At 36.8% G+C, this 17,673-nt stretch overlaps 1 protein-coding gene across 3 annotated transcripts in view; it reads right to left on the reverse strand.

Moving 5' to 3' along the window:
• SPATA6 (spermatogenesis associated 6) overlaps positions 1 to 17,673 on the reverse strand; it is a 40,940-nt gene that overhangs the window by 21,625 nt on the left and 1,642 nt on the right. For 2 of the 3 annotated variants that reach the window (XR_002441078.1, XM_021404492.1), the window contains exons 2-10: positions 14,844 to 14,981; positions 13,253 to 13,301; positions 12,317 to 12,358; positions 10,879 to 11,003; positions 10,730 to 10,783; positions 6,237 to 6,317; positions 3,706 to 3,984; positions 2,026 to 2,113; positions 467 to 507 (exon numbers count right to left, since the gene is read on the reverse strand). Coding sequence is in view for 2 of the 3 variants with exons in the window: in XM_021404492.1 (XP_021260167.1) it covers positions 467 to 507; positions 2,026 to 2,113; positions 3,706 to 3,984; positions 6,237 to 6,317; positions 10,730 to 10,783; positions 10,879 to 11,003; positions 12,317 to 12,358; positions 13,253 to 13,301; positions 14,844 to 14,981 (897 nt within the window). In the remaining variant the exon portion in view is untranslated. The remainder of the gene's footprint in view (positions 1 to 466; positions 508 to 2,025; positions 2,114 to 3,705; positions 3,985 to 6,236; positions 6,318 to 10,729; positions 10,784 to 10,878; positions 11,004 to 12,316; positions 12,359 to 13,252; positions 13,302 to 14,843; positions 14,982 to 17,673) is intronic. The other variant, XM_021404493.1, reaches the window with a different exon arrangement.

Below are 17,673 nucleotides of genomic sequence, written 5' to 3' on the forward strand. Positions count from 1 at the left end.
CAATATAACTAGATAGAGCCCTGACATTATCTTCAGATCCACTCGTTACACAAAGTAGCTAAAATCTTAATGATTAAACACGAAATGACAAAATAGTGGCTTGCCATTTGTACTAGAGCTACCTTTGCATACTATTCTGGAAAAAAGTTTGCTCGCAGAATGACTGCGAAGGCAACTGTAAGCTGCCTCTACAGGCTCTCCTGCAGTCTTGTCACAAGCCGTAATGCCAAGGATAAGTCCTGTACCTACAGGCATGGACTTACAGAGTATTGTTTCACATTTGTATTTCACAACAACCCATCAGCAGGGATAAACAGAGTTATATCAGATTTTAAATATCCTCTGTCTTGTTTTTGATAATGCAGTAGATGACATTTCAAAAGTACCTACACACAAGACAAACCTTCTCATGCAGAGCTTCCCCCCAAAAACCAGTTTGTAAACAACAGCACCACAGAGTACTCACTTTGGCTTTCTTGGGTCTGTAGCTGCCAAGAAGAGAAAGATCTGGAGAAAGAAAAAAATTGTATCCTTGAAGAAATTCAGAAGAAAATCTGAATGCCCTGAATTTTATAAAACCTTTTTACAAAATAGCTTACCTCTCCTCCCAAACATTCATAAACCAAGTTATTATTACATATTGTGAAATTCTAAACAGTCTTCCCAGTAATATTTCACTTTCTTCAGATGAAAACGACTTCACATTTTACTCAACACAATGTTAATAACATTAAATCAGTGCAAGCACAATCTTCTACACAGACAGAAGTAGTACATTTTGCTAAGCTATTACTTGTCTAAATCAATAAAAAAATCAAGCTCTATCAGTCTGAAAAATTCTCATTTACATTACTCTACCTTCCCACTTTTTGCAGCAAGCTTCCCTACCACCATCTCTTTCTCTTCTGGTCATCTCTTCATTCCTTCCCTCACCACTGACTCACAAACACGAGTATGAAGCCCACAGAAGCAAGAGTGGAGGAACTATTAAATCCACACCAGTTCAGGGTGTTTGACCACTGTCAATATGCACCTCACCCCAAAGGGAATGACAGTGAATTATGCCTGGCTTCTTCATCAGTTGTATCACTCTGTACTGAGCAGCCCTAACACTGTGACTCAAGCCCAAAGAGATACTTCTATGCCATAAAGCAACGTAAAGACAACCCTTCATTACCTACCTGCACAAAAGCAAAACCAGACTAAACCGTAGTGTAATCACAGGAATTTATGCTTTACAAAAATTAGAGTTAAGCCTCAAGACACAGGAACATGACCAGTAAGCCATTTGGATGTTAGCAATGAGGCAGATTTCGTTCTCCTAACCACTGACTAGATACCATCAACTCATTTGTAAGTACATAATGGTATCAGATGGTAATAGGTCTATTACATTACCTAGCTACAACAGATTGACATGCACAACCCCAACAAGAATGTGAAACCTTTAATATCCTGCACCCAATACTATTACAAAGAAAAAACATAAAATTTAAATTTCTTGTCCTGCTCTTTATAAAACACTCAGTTACTGTTACCAATAAAAGTGGAAGGAGACACACACGTGGATCCTGGATGCTCATTAATAATTATAAGCCACCGATCCACTCACAAATACTGCTGATATAAACATTACTCATTTTTGGAGCAACAGAGCTCTTGAATTTCAAAACGATCAATACTCCAGGCCTGAACAACACACCCACTGACTGAGGTGCAGATTTGCTCCTCTATGCAACTAATCAAAACGGAGACTGGAACAGAGGGGCTGCCTGGACTCTTGATATTTTCTGCTCCTACTCTCCTATCATGTAGAACTATATTCCAAGTCTTCCTGAGATAAAGAAATATGCAAACCCATCTTTTGCAGCAGTATGGTTATTCAGTACTCTTATTCCTATCAAGGAGGAGCAGTTTTTTTCTCCATTAGACACGGCTTAAAGAAACCAAACCAAACCACCCACCTGACTAAACTACTGGAGAAAATAAATGTATTAATGAGAGATAACAGTACTAAATACTGACCAGGTGTTACCTTGGACCAGGCTTCCATTGTGCCTTCTCGCAGGGTGCAGCAGGCATGAAGCTCAATACCAGGACTTGCTTGTTCTACCTGAAGCAAAACCACAGTTAAAAGCTGCAGTATCAGACGTTTCAATCTCTAGACATATTTTTAATTGGTTTTGTTCCTAAGATCTAGTCCTTTCTGAAATCATTTATTCTTATCCAAATACTGTTTAAAAATATGTCCTTAACGTTTTTGTTATTAGCATTATTGCACATAAACAAAAACAGTTCTAGAAAGGTCTAGAAAGCTCTGAATGTCATGTTGTCCAAAGGAAAAAAATGCAGATAGTTTCTCCTTCATCTATTATGTCTTTTTGAAGACATCTTTTTAAACACTACATGATACCACATATTTATTCCAAATTGTTCAAACCCTACAAAGTGCTGCTCTTACTAATTAAAAAAAGTTACACTTTAACATAATTTAATTTTAATTGTCATGCAATGTAGTACTGCCAAACCAAACGAGACCTCAGCAGTAAGGATGCTCTAAAAGGAGCATTCTCATTCTGGAAGGGCCATGACAGTCAGGAAATGGTACATTAAGAGACAAGAATTTTCCCTCCTGTACAAATATAACAGAGCAACTAAAATCAATAGTCAGTATTTACAGATGTTGCAATTAAACTGTGAACTTCACCTATAGATCAAAACCCAGAAGAATTGATTAACAGGAGATAAAAGAAAAATATCAGAGAGAGAGAAATAAATAGTAGGTTGATGAATAATTAATGGCTTAATAAGACTAATTTGAATTTCTAAAAAGTACCTACAAGAAGAAGAAAACTTGTGAAAGAATTTTAGGATTTGATAAGCTATTACTATTTGCACATAAACAAGAAAAATGAAATAATGTGAGGAGCAAACTAATTAAATGCTAAATTATCTCAGTGGCTGTGACAAATGTTCACGACTGTAGACAAACCGTGTCACAGCACAGAGTCAGAACAATTCCATCTTGGCCCCTACGCATTCTCAGTGGTATTCTTAAAACAGAGGACGGTTGAATCCTAACAGAGCAATTTGAGGAGAACATGTTCATCCAAGAGGATGGGCAATCTGGACCCGTGGCAGCAAAACACTTAAATACAGTCTCTTTAAATAACTACCTAATTTCAGAACAATTTTTCCACGTGCAGTTCTCATGAAGGTGCTAAATGCAGGCTGGTTAGCAGCTGAAAGTCAGCGTATCAGAGATGTAGCTTTGAGTAAAGCAAGTGTTTCAAAGATCATAGGATGCCAACGTGAAGTTGAAAGAGGCAGTGTACATGTTCTTAATGTGACTAGACACTTTGTCTTTAAAGTCTTATTCAAGATTTTTTAATACTAATATCAATTACTTCCAAGTTGAATTTATACAGCTATTATCCTGTCTAGCGTGCTGGAAAAAAAGAAATGGGGCCTCAGAGAATTTAACCAAGATATTCATGAAAGAATTTGATCTTTGTCTATTACTAACAGATAAAAGAAATTTTATTTTAGTTAATTTTATATTTAAATAACTATGTGACAGACTGGAAAGGAGAGAAAAATTATTCATCTAAACTAAGAGATGAATGAATTTTTGGAGCAGTATGCAGTGAAAGAACAATGTTTGATCTCAGCTTAAGCTGGAAGCACTTTGTAGGGAATACAAACCCGTCTAACTACAAATGGAGGTTTATCAGTTTCTCTTCTGAATTCGTAAGGACCAAGGTTTAAGTGGGCCAGTCGTTGCCTGGCTTCTTCTGACAGCTCACACATTCGTCTTTTTGTGTATGGAGATGGAGAACGTGACTTAGAAGCTATTGTAGGCTGCTCGTAGTTCTTTCTTGCTACTCCGTGCCTGCTTTTCTCAGGTGAAGGAGTGCTTTTCTTTGGTAACTTTGTTTGCAATTTTCCATTTGGAGTTGAGTGATGTGGCCAATTCAAATCATCCTAAAGTGAAAAAGAGAAATTATCTGCTTTGACAGCATGCAGAACAAAGACCACTGACAATAACAGAAACAGGGAACTAATAATTTTAACAGAAACTGATGCTGTATGTCAGCTGAAATTCCTCTCAGAAAACTATAATCAAGCAGCAATTTAAAAAGCAGCAATGCATTTACCATTTTGTCTGAATCTAAAAGGAGGTTAAAACACACATTACTACACCTTGGAAGTTAAGTGTCTAATACTTCACTCAATTAGTTTGCTCATTCCTTTAGTATATACAGACTGTAAAAAAATCTTCAATCATGTGAATACTTTTGCAGAAGAAGAACAGTCATGTACTTTTACAGCTGCTGGTTCACACCAAAGTATGTATTTTTTCAGCCAAAATTTACAAATATCACACCATTTTCAAATCTTGCTTTAGAAGTTTATCTCCGAGTTGATACTGCTTTTAAAATACTCACATGTAATAGAATCAAGTTGGGAAACAATCGTCCTCACCAGCTCCCTGTGCATAGTACAGTACGTGAGGATTTTTGTTTGCTTGTTTGTTTTTCACTGGCAAAGCCTACTTAACAATTCAGACCAACTCCTCTTCCTAATAATTATCAGATTTTCAGTGACCAATTTAAAATTCTGTGAAACTCACTCCAACACTGAAGTTTTATTTGAAATACATTATCATTCCTTTGTGATTCTTGGCATTAAATGCACATTTAATTACTCTGGAAGCTTTATAGGTCAAGGAACTCTAGATAATACAACTCTTATCTGACTACTTAGTCAGTGGCATGTTTTAACTTTGAATACTACAGTATGGATAATTAGGCTTTTCAGTCAAATTTTGCCCAAATTCCCACATTACAAAAGCTCAAAAAGAGCAAGATTTTTTTTCCAGTTAGAAATTCCTTTTGAAGCTTGAGGAAGTTGACGTTATTCTTAAATACGAATGCTGCAGGCACTGTTTTAGTTCAGAAGAATCTAGGAATAAAGCGTCCAGCTTACCTTTGTGTCTTCCCTTTTGTATGGAGCAATGAAAAAAGACGAGGCTGAATATTTGTTTTGCGTTAACATAGTTTGAATCTGGCATCACATACACATTTCACACTGCTTTCTTGTGCCTGTACTAGCACTTGTGCAGCTGGTAGTGAGCCACAGTGTGGAACAACTGCCCCGAACCAAAAAAAGGACCTAATTCTCTAAGAATAATTTCAATTTCAACAGAAGTAGACTGTGAATTTTTCTGGCTTAAACCAGTTGTGAAACTCCATCCTCACTGTAATCCATGAAAACTTAAGGGAAATTTTGTGACATATTAAATACTTTTAAAGATATTTTTTAGTTTTAAAATCAAGCTGCCCTTACTGAAGTCCCATTCAATGAGGTTAGTTTTCTATCAATGCTAATTTTCACTGCCTTTTTTTTTTTTTTTTAATTCTTTAAGTGTCTCAATAAATACATTTTGCTAGAAGTGAATCTTCTCGGTGAACTAATGAACAATGCCATGAATGGGTCAAAGTCACCTGGTCCTTTTTGCATACATATCTGCTTAACAAGAACTCCATTTGAATGATGCTGCACCATTTGCAATAAACTAGAGAAAGAGGAGCACGTAAGAGTGACTTTGCATGACAGTCTGTCCCAGGAAACCATAACATGAACCAGTGAGATCAGAGAAGAGCGATACAAAATGAACTAACACATCAGAGAGGGTATTTTTCCCCAGTTTCTTCAGCTACTTTTCCTTTAACTTCACTCATTGCAGAACCAGCATTTCCAGATTAATATTAGTGATAGTTTTTGCAACAGAAACCTTCATTTTGATTGCTGCTACTGATACCATTATGGAAAACAATTACATTAATTGGTTTGTTTTTGATAAGGTACCTTCTTTGACTTCACTAAGTTTCATCGTCCCACCTTAATTTTAAGCATCAGTAGGAAGAGTGAGAAGGTATCTTCCCACCTACAAAACACCAGGGATTGACACTTCAGCTGATCATAGAAAATAGCAGGTGATAATTGTTTCAGATTCAAGGAACTCTCAGCATTTACTGTCATGCACCAAACCCACTCTTTACTCATACTTGATTAAAAATTTAATCAAGTTGTCAAGCACTCATGACAACTGCTTTAACCACAACAAAAGAATGAGAAAAGTTTGAAGTGAGCAGCATATGCAAAAAATTGGAACTAAAGGCTATCAATATTAAATCTAGAAATTAAATTGCAAACAATTAAATTATGCTAACCTGTACGTGACTCCTTCCTGAGCTTAACAGACTTTCTGTAATAAGGGAGCTCGTAGAAAATCTCAATTTTGGTGCAATTCCCTAGAAGAGAGACAATAATTGAACATCAAGCCCCAACTCAAGATAAAGGGTTTCAAAGAAGTAAATGTCACCTAATGTAACAAACCATTCCTAATTTTCAGCCATTTCCTTTGTTAATTTCAGCCGTTAATAAAGATAATTAGAAAAGACAGAACAGCAATGGTAAATGTCAAGATGCTAACATTTGCATTTCTGACAATTCAATTACAGATGATTATATTGCTTTCGTACAACAATTAAGGTCTGACTTTTATTTCAATACATTTCTTAGGCAACAGCAATTTTAAAGATTTTTCATGCCATGCTATATAGCATCAATAAAAATTCCAGTCATGATCTGGAAGTTTCACTGATGCTAACTTTGACAATTTATTTATAGCCTCAATTGTGTCACCTTTTTTGTAAAAATATTTTGAAAATCCACCAATTCAACTGCAAATAACTATTCAGTTGTAACAGGGTCATTAAAAGTCCCCTTTATCCTGCAACCCTCAGAGCAACATCTGATTTCTGGGGATTACCTCCCATGTTCTGCTTCTTTTCAATGACCTCTTAAGCATGTGGTTGGCAAGAGGCAGGCCTAATTTGACTGATTTGGAGGCAGCTGGACCTCCTGGTCAACGAGCACATGTGTGCTAATGGACCAGCAGGCCCCTGTGTCTCTGAGACCTTTACCTCCTGCTAAATTGAGCATTTGCCAATGTATACAAAACTTACTGGGCATAAATAGCAGAGAATTTTACACACAAGTGTCACATCCCAAAACAGCAACACTGAAAAACATGTATAAAAACTCAAGGTCATGGATTCTTCAAACAAGTGAGAATAATCTAAGAGCATCTACCACAGCTCTGTAGAAGCAAATAGGGATTCAAGTGTCCCTAGAACTTCCTGCTCGCTCTTCTTTCAACACAGAGAGCTTGCTGAACAGCCCCAGGCATCTGTATGCAAAGGCGTTTGTACAACTGAACACACACAATTACTGTGAACCAAAAAGGAGCTCATCATTTTGTGATCCTGCCCCACAGCTGAGAATTAGCAGGAACTTCATGAGTGAGGGTTAGTGCTGAACCAACGGATTCCCTACCACCTGCCTAAATACACACCTATTTCCCACAAGAGAATATGATCCAGCCCCAGGTTAGATTATGGAAATGAAATGACAAAACTGCCAAGAAAGCTCAGTCAAGCAATTAGTAAGAGTCCAGCATTCAATCAAGTTATGGCATATAAAAAGATTTTAGAGCTGACCATCTTTAATCAACTCATTTTTGTTACTAATGAATTGTCAAGTGCTATCAACAATTTAAAAAAGGACACATCAGAATTAGTAAGTCTATAAAAAGCAACAGAGCACCTCCTGCTCTTACAGAGAATGAAAACAGAATTGTTACATGCTTATAGATAAAAATCACATAAAACCACAGATCTTCAGATAAGTGGTTCGTGGAGAGCACATACAGGATAGCACTGGCATACATAGGAATGGGTATGTCACAAGTAATCAACAAAAAAAGAAAAAAAAAAAAAGAGGAGTTCTTCCTGTTTCCTGCAATTCCCTAACTGGAGATTGCTAACAGATATTCAATATAGCATTATGTAAAGGCTATTCTATAGCTCCAAACACTTTCTATAAATGAAAATCCAGCTAGAAAGTTCTGTGGGTCTATTTCCCTGCCACTGGCTTAGTGGTGCCAGCAGCCCTAAGCAGAGTTGTCAGAACTCTTGTACCAGTCATCGAACAGATATGACATGGATATACTATTAACTCGATCGTAGGAAAACTGTTAAGGTTGTTCATATTCAGAGGAAATCAAGTTAAAAAGCAAGTCTAATATGTGTTTTTAAGGAGTATATATGTACATAATAGAATATTTTCTGTTGGTACGCTAATAAAAGATAGCGGAACTGAAAAGAATATGTTTTAAGTAACAGCAAATACTGCATGAAGGTGGGGAATGGAGATAAGAATGCCTGTCAGAAGTCACCAACAGTTGAGGCTTAAACATATTCTGAAAGGCAAGGGCTGCAGAGAAACACAGAAGAGCCAGCAAAAGCCTCAGCTGGGCAGCACTGGACCAGGAGAGATAACTTGAGGCGTATCTGGTGTGCGTATTGTGCTTGTAAGCCTCAGAAGACATTTAGCCAGAGACATTATCAGCCAAGTGCCAGATTTCTGGAGGAGTTCTGATCCTCTCAACTTGGGATCCCTTCCAACTGGCAGATTAGCAGTGTTCATCAGACACCGCTTGTCACTGCCTATCTGAACTCCACAACTGTAGCCTTGCTGTTGCTACCTTTACTTTTTAATAAAAGACACAGTTATTGGGAATCAAAGAGCCACCGAAGCACAGCTGTCAGTCTAAAATACTCAGCGTCTCAGCTAACCATAAATAACTTTCTATGTAGGAAGAACTCAGCTTGAATAGCACATGAATAACGTGAGTGATTTTTGTTCGCAGGACCTTGTTTAACACTTGGCCTTTTGTTTAGCATTGACACTTAGTGTTTGGCGCTGGCAGGAGATGCTTTCCAGTACAGCTTAGGGAACGCTAGGAGATGGAGGCATTTGAGACTTCACAACTTCTGGAGGTACAAATCCTCTCACTGCTATCCCATTTGGCAACCAAAGAGTGGAGCCACAAGTAGTTATTTGAGAGATTTCCTCCAATTCCATCAAACACAGCTTCATTATTACTCCTGAAAATGTGCTCAGTGTGCCAAAATCCTCTCTTGAGCTGTTCTGATTTTCTGTGACGGAGATGCAATAGAGTAACTGATGCTTCTGCAGTCCTCATCTCAGGGCAGAGATGTATTTCATTTACACTGCTCCTGAGGACAAGGAAGGACATTTCTGTCTTTCATCAGTCAACATTTAAAAGCTACTACAGTGTCATCATTCAGATACACACTCAAATGACTCTGAGCCCATCTACTCACAGCTCACAAAGTATGACATCTTCTTTTTGCTAGAAAATATATATATTTTTTGTATTAAATAACTTAACCCAACAAACAAAAAAAACAATGCACAAACTTATCTATGTATTTCTAATCACTGAGAACTTTATCTCACTGACTCACAGTACCAGAACAACTGTATACACGGCTGTATTGAGAACTCTTTGTACTTAAGGTCTTGTTGCATGGTTTTACTGACAAATATTTTTTAGAAATGCTTAGTTCCCCAAACTAGTGCATTGTGTGGTTGTACTGAGAGAAAATGACAAAATGACGGGAAAGAAGGAATGAACAGCAGGATGCAGTACTGTAACTGAAGGCTGGATACAAAGCTACAGCAACTTAAAACCCATATAAATACAGGCTGCTGTGGTCCCCCTCCCTCCCTTTAGCCACCAATAACATTCATAGGATAAGTTATATATATATATATCAAAGAGATGCCATGACTAAAAAATGTTTTTTTTTTTTTTCCTTCAGGGACAGTTTAAGCTGCTGCAGAACCACACACTTTGTATCACAAAATCACAGCTTTAATTCATTGAAATGTAGCACAGCATTAGACACCAAATTAGCACTTCTAATTGCAAGTGACAGGGCAATTTCCAGGTTGCCCTTGCAGGGGAAAGATTATACCAGCTAAACGATACCAGTGACCTTTAATCAGCCTTCCACCCACCCCCGCAAAGTGTTTTTTAATCCAATCACAACAGATAGGGCAACTGAGTCCTAATTCAAACGTTCTGTCACTCCACTAGTACAACTCAAATTCCAAAACACATCCCCCTCGCCAACATCAGCATCCTCAAAGTGCCTTTCTGAGGTATTCCACTGATATCTAAGATCCAGCAGTCTTAAACTCTCCGATAGGGCAGTGTGAGATGAATTCATTTCCATTCAGTGTGTACTTGAGCCCGTATCTCCAAAAAATTAACATTAATCCATTGTACTCGTTCTGCCAATTAGTTGTCATTTATCAGAGCTTTCATAAAACTGTAGAAAAGGCAGTTATTAAGAGAGCATGAATAGGCTGAACAGACCTTGAGGAACAGGCTTTGGAACTGAAAAACAACCACATAGCACTAAGCTAAATTTCAGTCACTTACTATTTTGGTGGTGATTTTGGACTTCAGAGAGGCCTGCAGGTCAGATGCCACAGAACTGTGAACATCTGTAGTGACTGTCATTGCCCTAAGCATTACAGAAAATGAAAGCAAAATGCTAAAAGAGAGATTAGAGAGGAGGGTTACATGGTTTATTTGCTGAGAATTGTGAATTTGATACAAAATCTCCCTCTCCTCCTCTTGCATCCTGTCAACTACCAACTGCATCACGGACTAAACTGAAATAGAGACATGTCATGGAGCCACACTGCAAAGCAAGTGGAAACTAACTTCTTCACATAAAACACTGTTTTGAAGCATTTTGAAAAAAAAAGCCAACACAAATACCTTCACTGAAGTGCAACTGTGGATTTGCACATTCAACACCTGAACTGGCAAAATCTGTCAGAAGAAGAAATCACTTTTCATTTGAAGTAGTTCAACTTCTCCATTGAAACACACTGTACCATAAGTACAATCCAAAGACATTCACTCACAGTAAAATAAGAAGACCTCTTCATTAAAATCTCACGATCTATGCCATGGTCTCGACAGGTAAGCTTAGGGTCAGGGAACAGGAAATCTCTTGTATTTTCTTCATAAGTAGCTAGAATTTCTCCAACTAAAAAGAAAATATGCGCTTTAATTAAAAAATTGAATTAGCAGCAAGGCTCTACAACTCATATCACAGTAGGGAATAATGTCATCAAGTTAAATCAGCAGCAGAAATGTTCAGAAACAAGCCTAAATATATGGTTTGTTTATTAAAAAAATGTATAGAGAGTAGTTAAGGCAATCTTCATTAGGAGCCACAGAAATTTCCTCAAGGTAAACCCTTCAATAGTTTCCTCCTCATCTACTTTCCGTGACACATAAGAAACCACTAGTTACTAGCCAATACATTGTGAAAAACTGTCTTTTCCCATATTACAGAACATTTATGCTGCTTTAAGTGGCATTGTTATCAGAAAGACATGCAAGAATATCAAATTTAGTTCCTCAAGATTCACCAAGTACCGTGGCCTGCTACTTCTTTCCTTTTAAAAGTACTTTCTTTAGGGGAAACCCACGAAAGTGTATTTTTATTTAGAAAAAAAGTTTAAATTGTGCTATTACAGTTATTTTGTCAGCTTCCACTGGGATGTATCACACCTACCTCTGAGTCCTGAAGTTATTTAAGTCAAAATCTTCTACCCTCCCACAAAAAACCACACTCAGTACATTTCCTTGAATAAATAAATCTTGTGAATCTTGAATAAATAAGTCTTGTGAATCACCTGAGAGAAGCAATTGTTTCTTTCAAACTACTAAAGGCAAGTAGCAGAGAGTGCTTTTAATACTAGTTTCCAAACGAGTTCTCTTTCAAACTTGACTTTATTTCCAATAAAGTGCAGACTTACATTATTCATGGGAACACTTGAATTTCATTAAAATAGATTTTTATAATCACACAAACCAATAACAGAAGTATGACAAATTGCTATTTATTATTGTCACATATCCCAAGCGACCCGTAATACTTATCGAGAAGATAAGAGTTTTCCCAGCGGTCACCATTAAAACAGAAGGGAAAAAAAAGAAGTGTCATTCCGAGAACAAGATGATACACTCCGAAATTTCACAGACAGACACTCTGCAAGTGAATCGTGATGCAGTTAATAAATGATGTGCTGGATGATTTCAGTTTGTTTTCTATTTTTAAAATATTATCACTTTCCGAAGCTTGAGTATGGCACTTCTCACTATTCAGTTACTACTGTATTTAAAGAATGAGATCTTCTTCATCTATTAACATTTTATATTCAGAGAACTATTTGTTGAACAGCTTCCTATTTTGTTTTTGTGTTGGAAAAAGCGATTGTGCTGTAATGGGCAAAGTCCTCATGGAAATTCACCTATTAAACTGCATAATTTATGAAGAGACTGATACAATACCTGGAGGAATGAGCTGTATTAGTTCAAGTACTGCTGTGTCAACTAGAAAGGAATAAAAGTTTCTTTGTAAGTTAAAATAACTAAAATGAGAAGTTACTTTCTTAGTTAAAAAAGAAGGAAACAGAAAAAAATTGCTCCCGATTGAAAGCACTGTACACAGCTACACCAACAACAAGAGCAAATAAGGAACAACTTGCCTAAGTACAACAGATGAACTCAATGGCATTAGCAGTATACAAAAGGCAACTCTTTCACTGAGAATTTGGTAAATTCTAACTGCTTACAAGTTTGTCCTTTGAAAATATCTTGTAAAGAAGATTATGCAAGCTTCACCACTTTTTCAGATAACTCCTTGTGTTAGGGAGCATACTCCTGTAGTTTGCGTGCAAGGCTGGGGCAGTCTCACTAAAATTCATTATGCTCCAGATGTGGTGAGACTGCTTACTATAGGCATATATCATTTTCTTAAATATATACACCCACACATATACAATTTTAATGCTCGCATTATTTTAAATTAATCAAATAAGTAGTCAGATAGAGGAAACCATTACCTGTCTGGATAAGCAGTTGGATGTCCTGCTAATTAGGACTTTTTCCCCTTCTCCTGTTCTAGAGCATACAGCATACATTCTAGAGGCATTTTCTTAGTTAACAGCATTTTGGATAAGTTAGTACTATCCAAAAGACAGCAAGAAACTTATGCCTGTACTGACAACAAATCTATGCTAAAGAGTCACTGGTGCTATCTGGTCCTAATTTATTTAGTATGTAATGCACTACATTTGTTATCCACTAACAGAGGATAACTTTCAGAGGATGGGCCCTTGATAAAAATAATTACAACATTACTGAAATCTCCAAAACATCTTTAAAGCCCATACACGTATAACATTAATGCATACAACACAATATACATTAAAAAGCAGAACTTACCTTCTAGTAACTTCACAAGGTCTCCAGGATCAACTATATTAGCAAATGTCTGGAAAGTAAATAAATATTAAATAATATATATAAAAATAATGCCATAGTCAAAGTCACCAAATAGATCTCTGAGGGAAGAAGAAAAAAAAAACCTTAAAATCAATACTCTTCCTTGCTACAGATGGTTGTCAAGAGTTCTGTCCCTCTTGGAAAAAGATAGGAAGTTGAAATTATCGTTTGATACATGATCAAATTCATTGAAAGCTTGCACTTCTTGTTGCATGCTTGCTAGCCATTTCAGGGTTACCTGCCCGTATTTAAATTAGGAGGGATCGTGTAGAACTGAAAACACAGAGGTAAGTATTGTCTGAGAAAATTTCAGGAGAGAAAGATAAATCACTGAATGCATTAGAATTCTGAGAGGTGAAGAATATGTTCTTTAATGTTAGTTTCACTTTAAATTTAACTTATTCATGTACAGAGTACTGGTCAGATTTTTTTTAAACTAATTGCATGGCAAGAGATGGCAAGGAATTGGGGAGGAATTCCTGCAAAAACGTTTCAATGGATATCAGGCACATAATGGACTTCCCTGTAATTCTGCACAAAGTGTGGAGTGGTATAAATCACTTCGCTGCTCCACACACCAAACACTTGAAAATACCGAAGCACTGCTATGCCACAAGTACCCAGATCCATTCAACAGCAATTTGTAAAAATATAGTTATTACTCCAGCTTTCTTGTTAAGCTCTTTTCTAAGTAAAGAAATTCTAGTGCCCTGGAATCCCCCTAAACTACAACAAAAACAGCATTCAGTCCATTTCCCTTAATTAATGTGGGATGTTTGCCTTTAAAGAAATACTGTGTTCCTTTTTATTTTTTCCATTCTTCAGTGGTTGGCGAAATTATCACTGTCTTTATATTAGCTACATCAGAAGAGTATCACTGATGTTTACTCATTCTCATTTTCAAAGTGCAGGGGGATGCTTAAAGTAAAAGAACTAGAAAGGGCAAAGTATTATTATTCACAGGTAGTCAGAAACCAGATCATATCTGTAAGATTCTGTGTTTCATTACCCCTGTGGTACTAATAATGAAGCTAGCAGGGACTCAGAATATGTGATAAACAACTATAAATTAAAAGGGCAGAGTACTAACTTGGGAATTCTGGTGACAAACTATGAAAAAAAGGATCTCAAAGGGAGAACGATGTCACCAAAAAGGTTTGAGCTGCTATTCTTTCTTTCTACTGTTTAAGTTGACTTTCCCATATCTTACAGTTTTTGTGTTAACACCTTGCCATCATTTTTAAAACAATAATATTTAGTTCCTTTCAAGCTACGAAAATAGATACTGAAAAAGGACAGTTCCTAAAAGAATGAATAAACACCTAAAATATTATAATCTTCAGTACGTGTATTTCTTGAGCCACTGTGTGGATAATACAGTCGCACTCCTCCACTGTGCTACAGAGAAGCAGCAGTTATAATATTGTGCTGTCCTCAGTGTGATTACTTGCACACTGGGGTTCTGCAGTGAGCTTTTGTGAGTATGGGATATGTTTTATTTGCCTTGTATCAGCATTTGACGTTATCTTACCTTTTCAAACACTAGTTTTTCTTGAAAGAAAAGTGGAAATGCTGCAGGGACGCACTGAGTTTTTTTGTACTGCCCAAGTATAGAGACACTGAGATAGAGCTCCTCTTTGTCTTTCAACAGCACTCCAGGGCAAGTTATCTGTAAGAGGAACACATTCATTAAAGAAACCGAACTTTAGTTAGAGAAGTAATGGCTGTTTTCAGGATAAAAATGAAATGGTCAAGGCTGAAACAGTTGATTGCTGAGAGTCAGAGTGGAAACATTTCTTTTCCAAAGGAGTTCTATTTGTACAGAATGACAGGGAAAATTTGTCACCACTTTAAAATAACCAAGAACAAGTTCTTACTGTAAGTAAACACTTTCCACCATCTTAAACCCAAACTAAAAGTGGTATCCTGATCCTAGGTCTGAACAGTTAAATGCATGCACAGACTATCTATGAGTTAATCATCAAGGGTCACATCGTGTTCTAAATGAAGAGTGATGGAAGCCTAGAATTAAGTTTCCATGATGGAAAGATACAAAAAAAAAAATCCAAATGTAGCCTAGGTATTGAATGAATGAAGCTGGTAAATGCATATGCTTTGATTTCCATACTGTTCAGTCACCGAAAGAGAAAAGTTTATTTGCAAATATTACAATTGAATTAACATTACATTTTAATATGTAAATGGAAAAAAGTAAATGTTCTGCTACTATGGGAGGTACGTCACACAAATTGTTATAGGAGAATTTTGGCCACCGTGGAGGGCATTCAAGACAGGAAAGACTCCTCATCAGGCTGCCAGATACTGCCACAAATCTCCCAACTTTCTCTGGCCAATTCTTATTCCTCGAGTAAGAAGTTGGTATGCTTTTAAAACTCTGATGAACATCAGACATTCTTACCTGTGTTTCCACTGCAATGATGTACACAAATCACTGTTAGCTATTTTCCCCAAGCCACGTGGTTTTATTCTATTACCCATCCAGAGAATTGTCACCTTTCACTTCATTTCTACTGCTCACTTTTTATAGCGGTATAATAAATATGAGGTTGTCTCTTCTAACATAAGGTTGCTGCAGAAAGCGTTCAGACTTTCAATTGCAAGGTACAAAGACAAAGGAACAGAGTGACAGGAATTAAAATAAGTGCTTTGCTTACAGTCCCTTACTCCCAAATGAACATTTTACTTGAGAAATTCTTGCTGGAGCTAAAACAAGATTACATAAGCAGCAGAACAACAGCCTCAAGTGAAAAAAATAACAGAAACCAATGTGTTAGAGATTATTATAGGTACAGTCTAAGCTAAAAAAATTAAATGTTTCTACACATAAGTATGCCAGAAAAGAGAAAAAAAAAAAAGTTTCTTATCTTTGTAAGTTAAGACTTCAAAACTGCAAGAGGAGTGCCAGAATAATGGAAATCCCAATTGAAATAGTGTACCAATCATTAAACAGCTTCATGACAGTGGCTGCAAGCGCTAATAGGAGTAAGTAAAACAGAGAGATTTCATTCATACAAGGCAAGATTGACCCGACCTACATGCTAAAACTTGTATTAGTTTGGCTGGGACTTTTCCTCTTGAATTTACAATTCTTTTTAGTGGGGGCTTTGCATTTTACAGAAGGCAGCTGGAAGAAAAGCAAAAGGTTTGAACACATCAGGCATAGCAAAACTGCAAGCAACAGTTAGGGGATATGTATTCTGGCTAGCCTGTAAAAGTAAGTTCTTACAAATCATGCACATGCAACCAATGGGAAAGGCAGGCCCTGAAAAGTCCCTTTAGTAGCCCATTACCACCAAACAGAAAGTGTTCTGTATGAAGGGCAATGGACAGTATTAACTTCTGTGGAGTGCAAGCTTACAGAAAGAATAGCCCTTTGGACTTAGAGTTACAAAAATAATCTTCTCAATATGAAGAGATGCCATTTTAGTCTCCTTACCTGTCAGTAATCCACAGTGCTATTAATTCATCTTAGTGCTTAAAGCTTTACCTACTTCACTGCCACGTTTGTGAATTCTCCAAGTAGCAATGACATGAAGAATAATGTGAATTTCATTCTGTTGCTACATGAGCAATCTAAATGCCAGCAGCAGAGGCAGGAACCAAAATTAGTCTCAGAAAACAAATAACAATGAAAGCTCAGTCTGAGCAATCATGAATTATTCAATTTAAACTAATGGCTGGATAAACCAAATATGGTCTTTAACTAAGGTTTTCAATTTTAGAAGAGCAGCCTTTCAGAAATGAAGAAAACTGGCTATGAAATAAACCAAAGGGCTCTTGCATTCCAGATAGGAAAAGACCTTGGAACTTTATTAAGTCAAAAGGAACAAAACCAAACTGGAACATGTATCCTAAAGCAAGAGAAAATCAAATATGACAGAATTTCTGACACAGGTCAACAGGTTTCCAAGAGGAAATAGGCAGGGCATTGAAAAAGAACCAGAAATTCAGAAAAGAAGGGTAACGCCATCTGACTGAAAAATAACAACTATGAGGCTCCTTTGAGGCAGAAAAGGAGACCTGAAAAATTATAATTCATCAATTAGAATATTAAATATGCAGAAATAAAGGATATGGAGGCAAATATGATGAGAAAAAAAAAAGCCCAACAGGATGTGTTTGATAAAAAAAGATCAGACAAGCAAAACTCAGTGTTTTCTTGAAAGCCTGTTTTCTGGGCAAAGAATATCTAACTCAACTGGGCATCCAAAACGTCATATGGTGCCACGTGAGATATTATTACCTATGATGCAGAAGAAGGAAGTTAGCAAGAAAGTCCTATGGTGGTATAGAACTGGCCAAAGGACAGCAGCAGTAATGTGCTAAAGTGGAGAGCATCA

Source organism: Numida meleagris, chromosome 7, assembly GCF_002078875.1.
Source record: "Numida meleagris isolate 19003 breed g44 Domestic line chromosome 7, NumMel1.0, whole genome shotgun sequence".
Lineage (NCBI taxonomy): Eukaryota > Metazoa > Chordata > Aves > Galliformes > Numididae > Numida > Numida meleagris.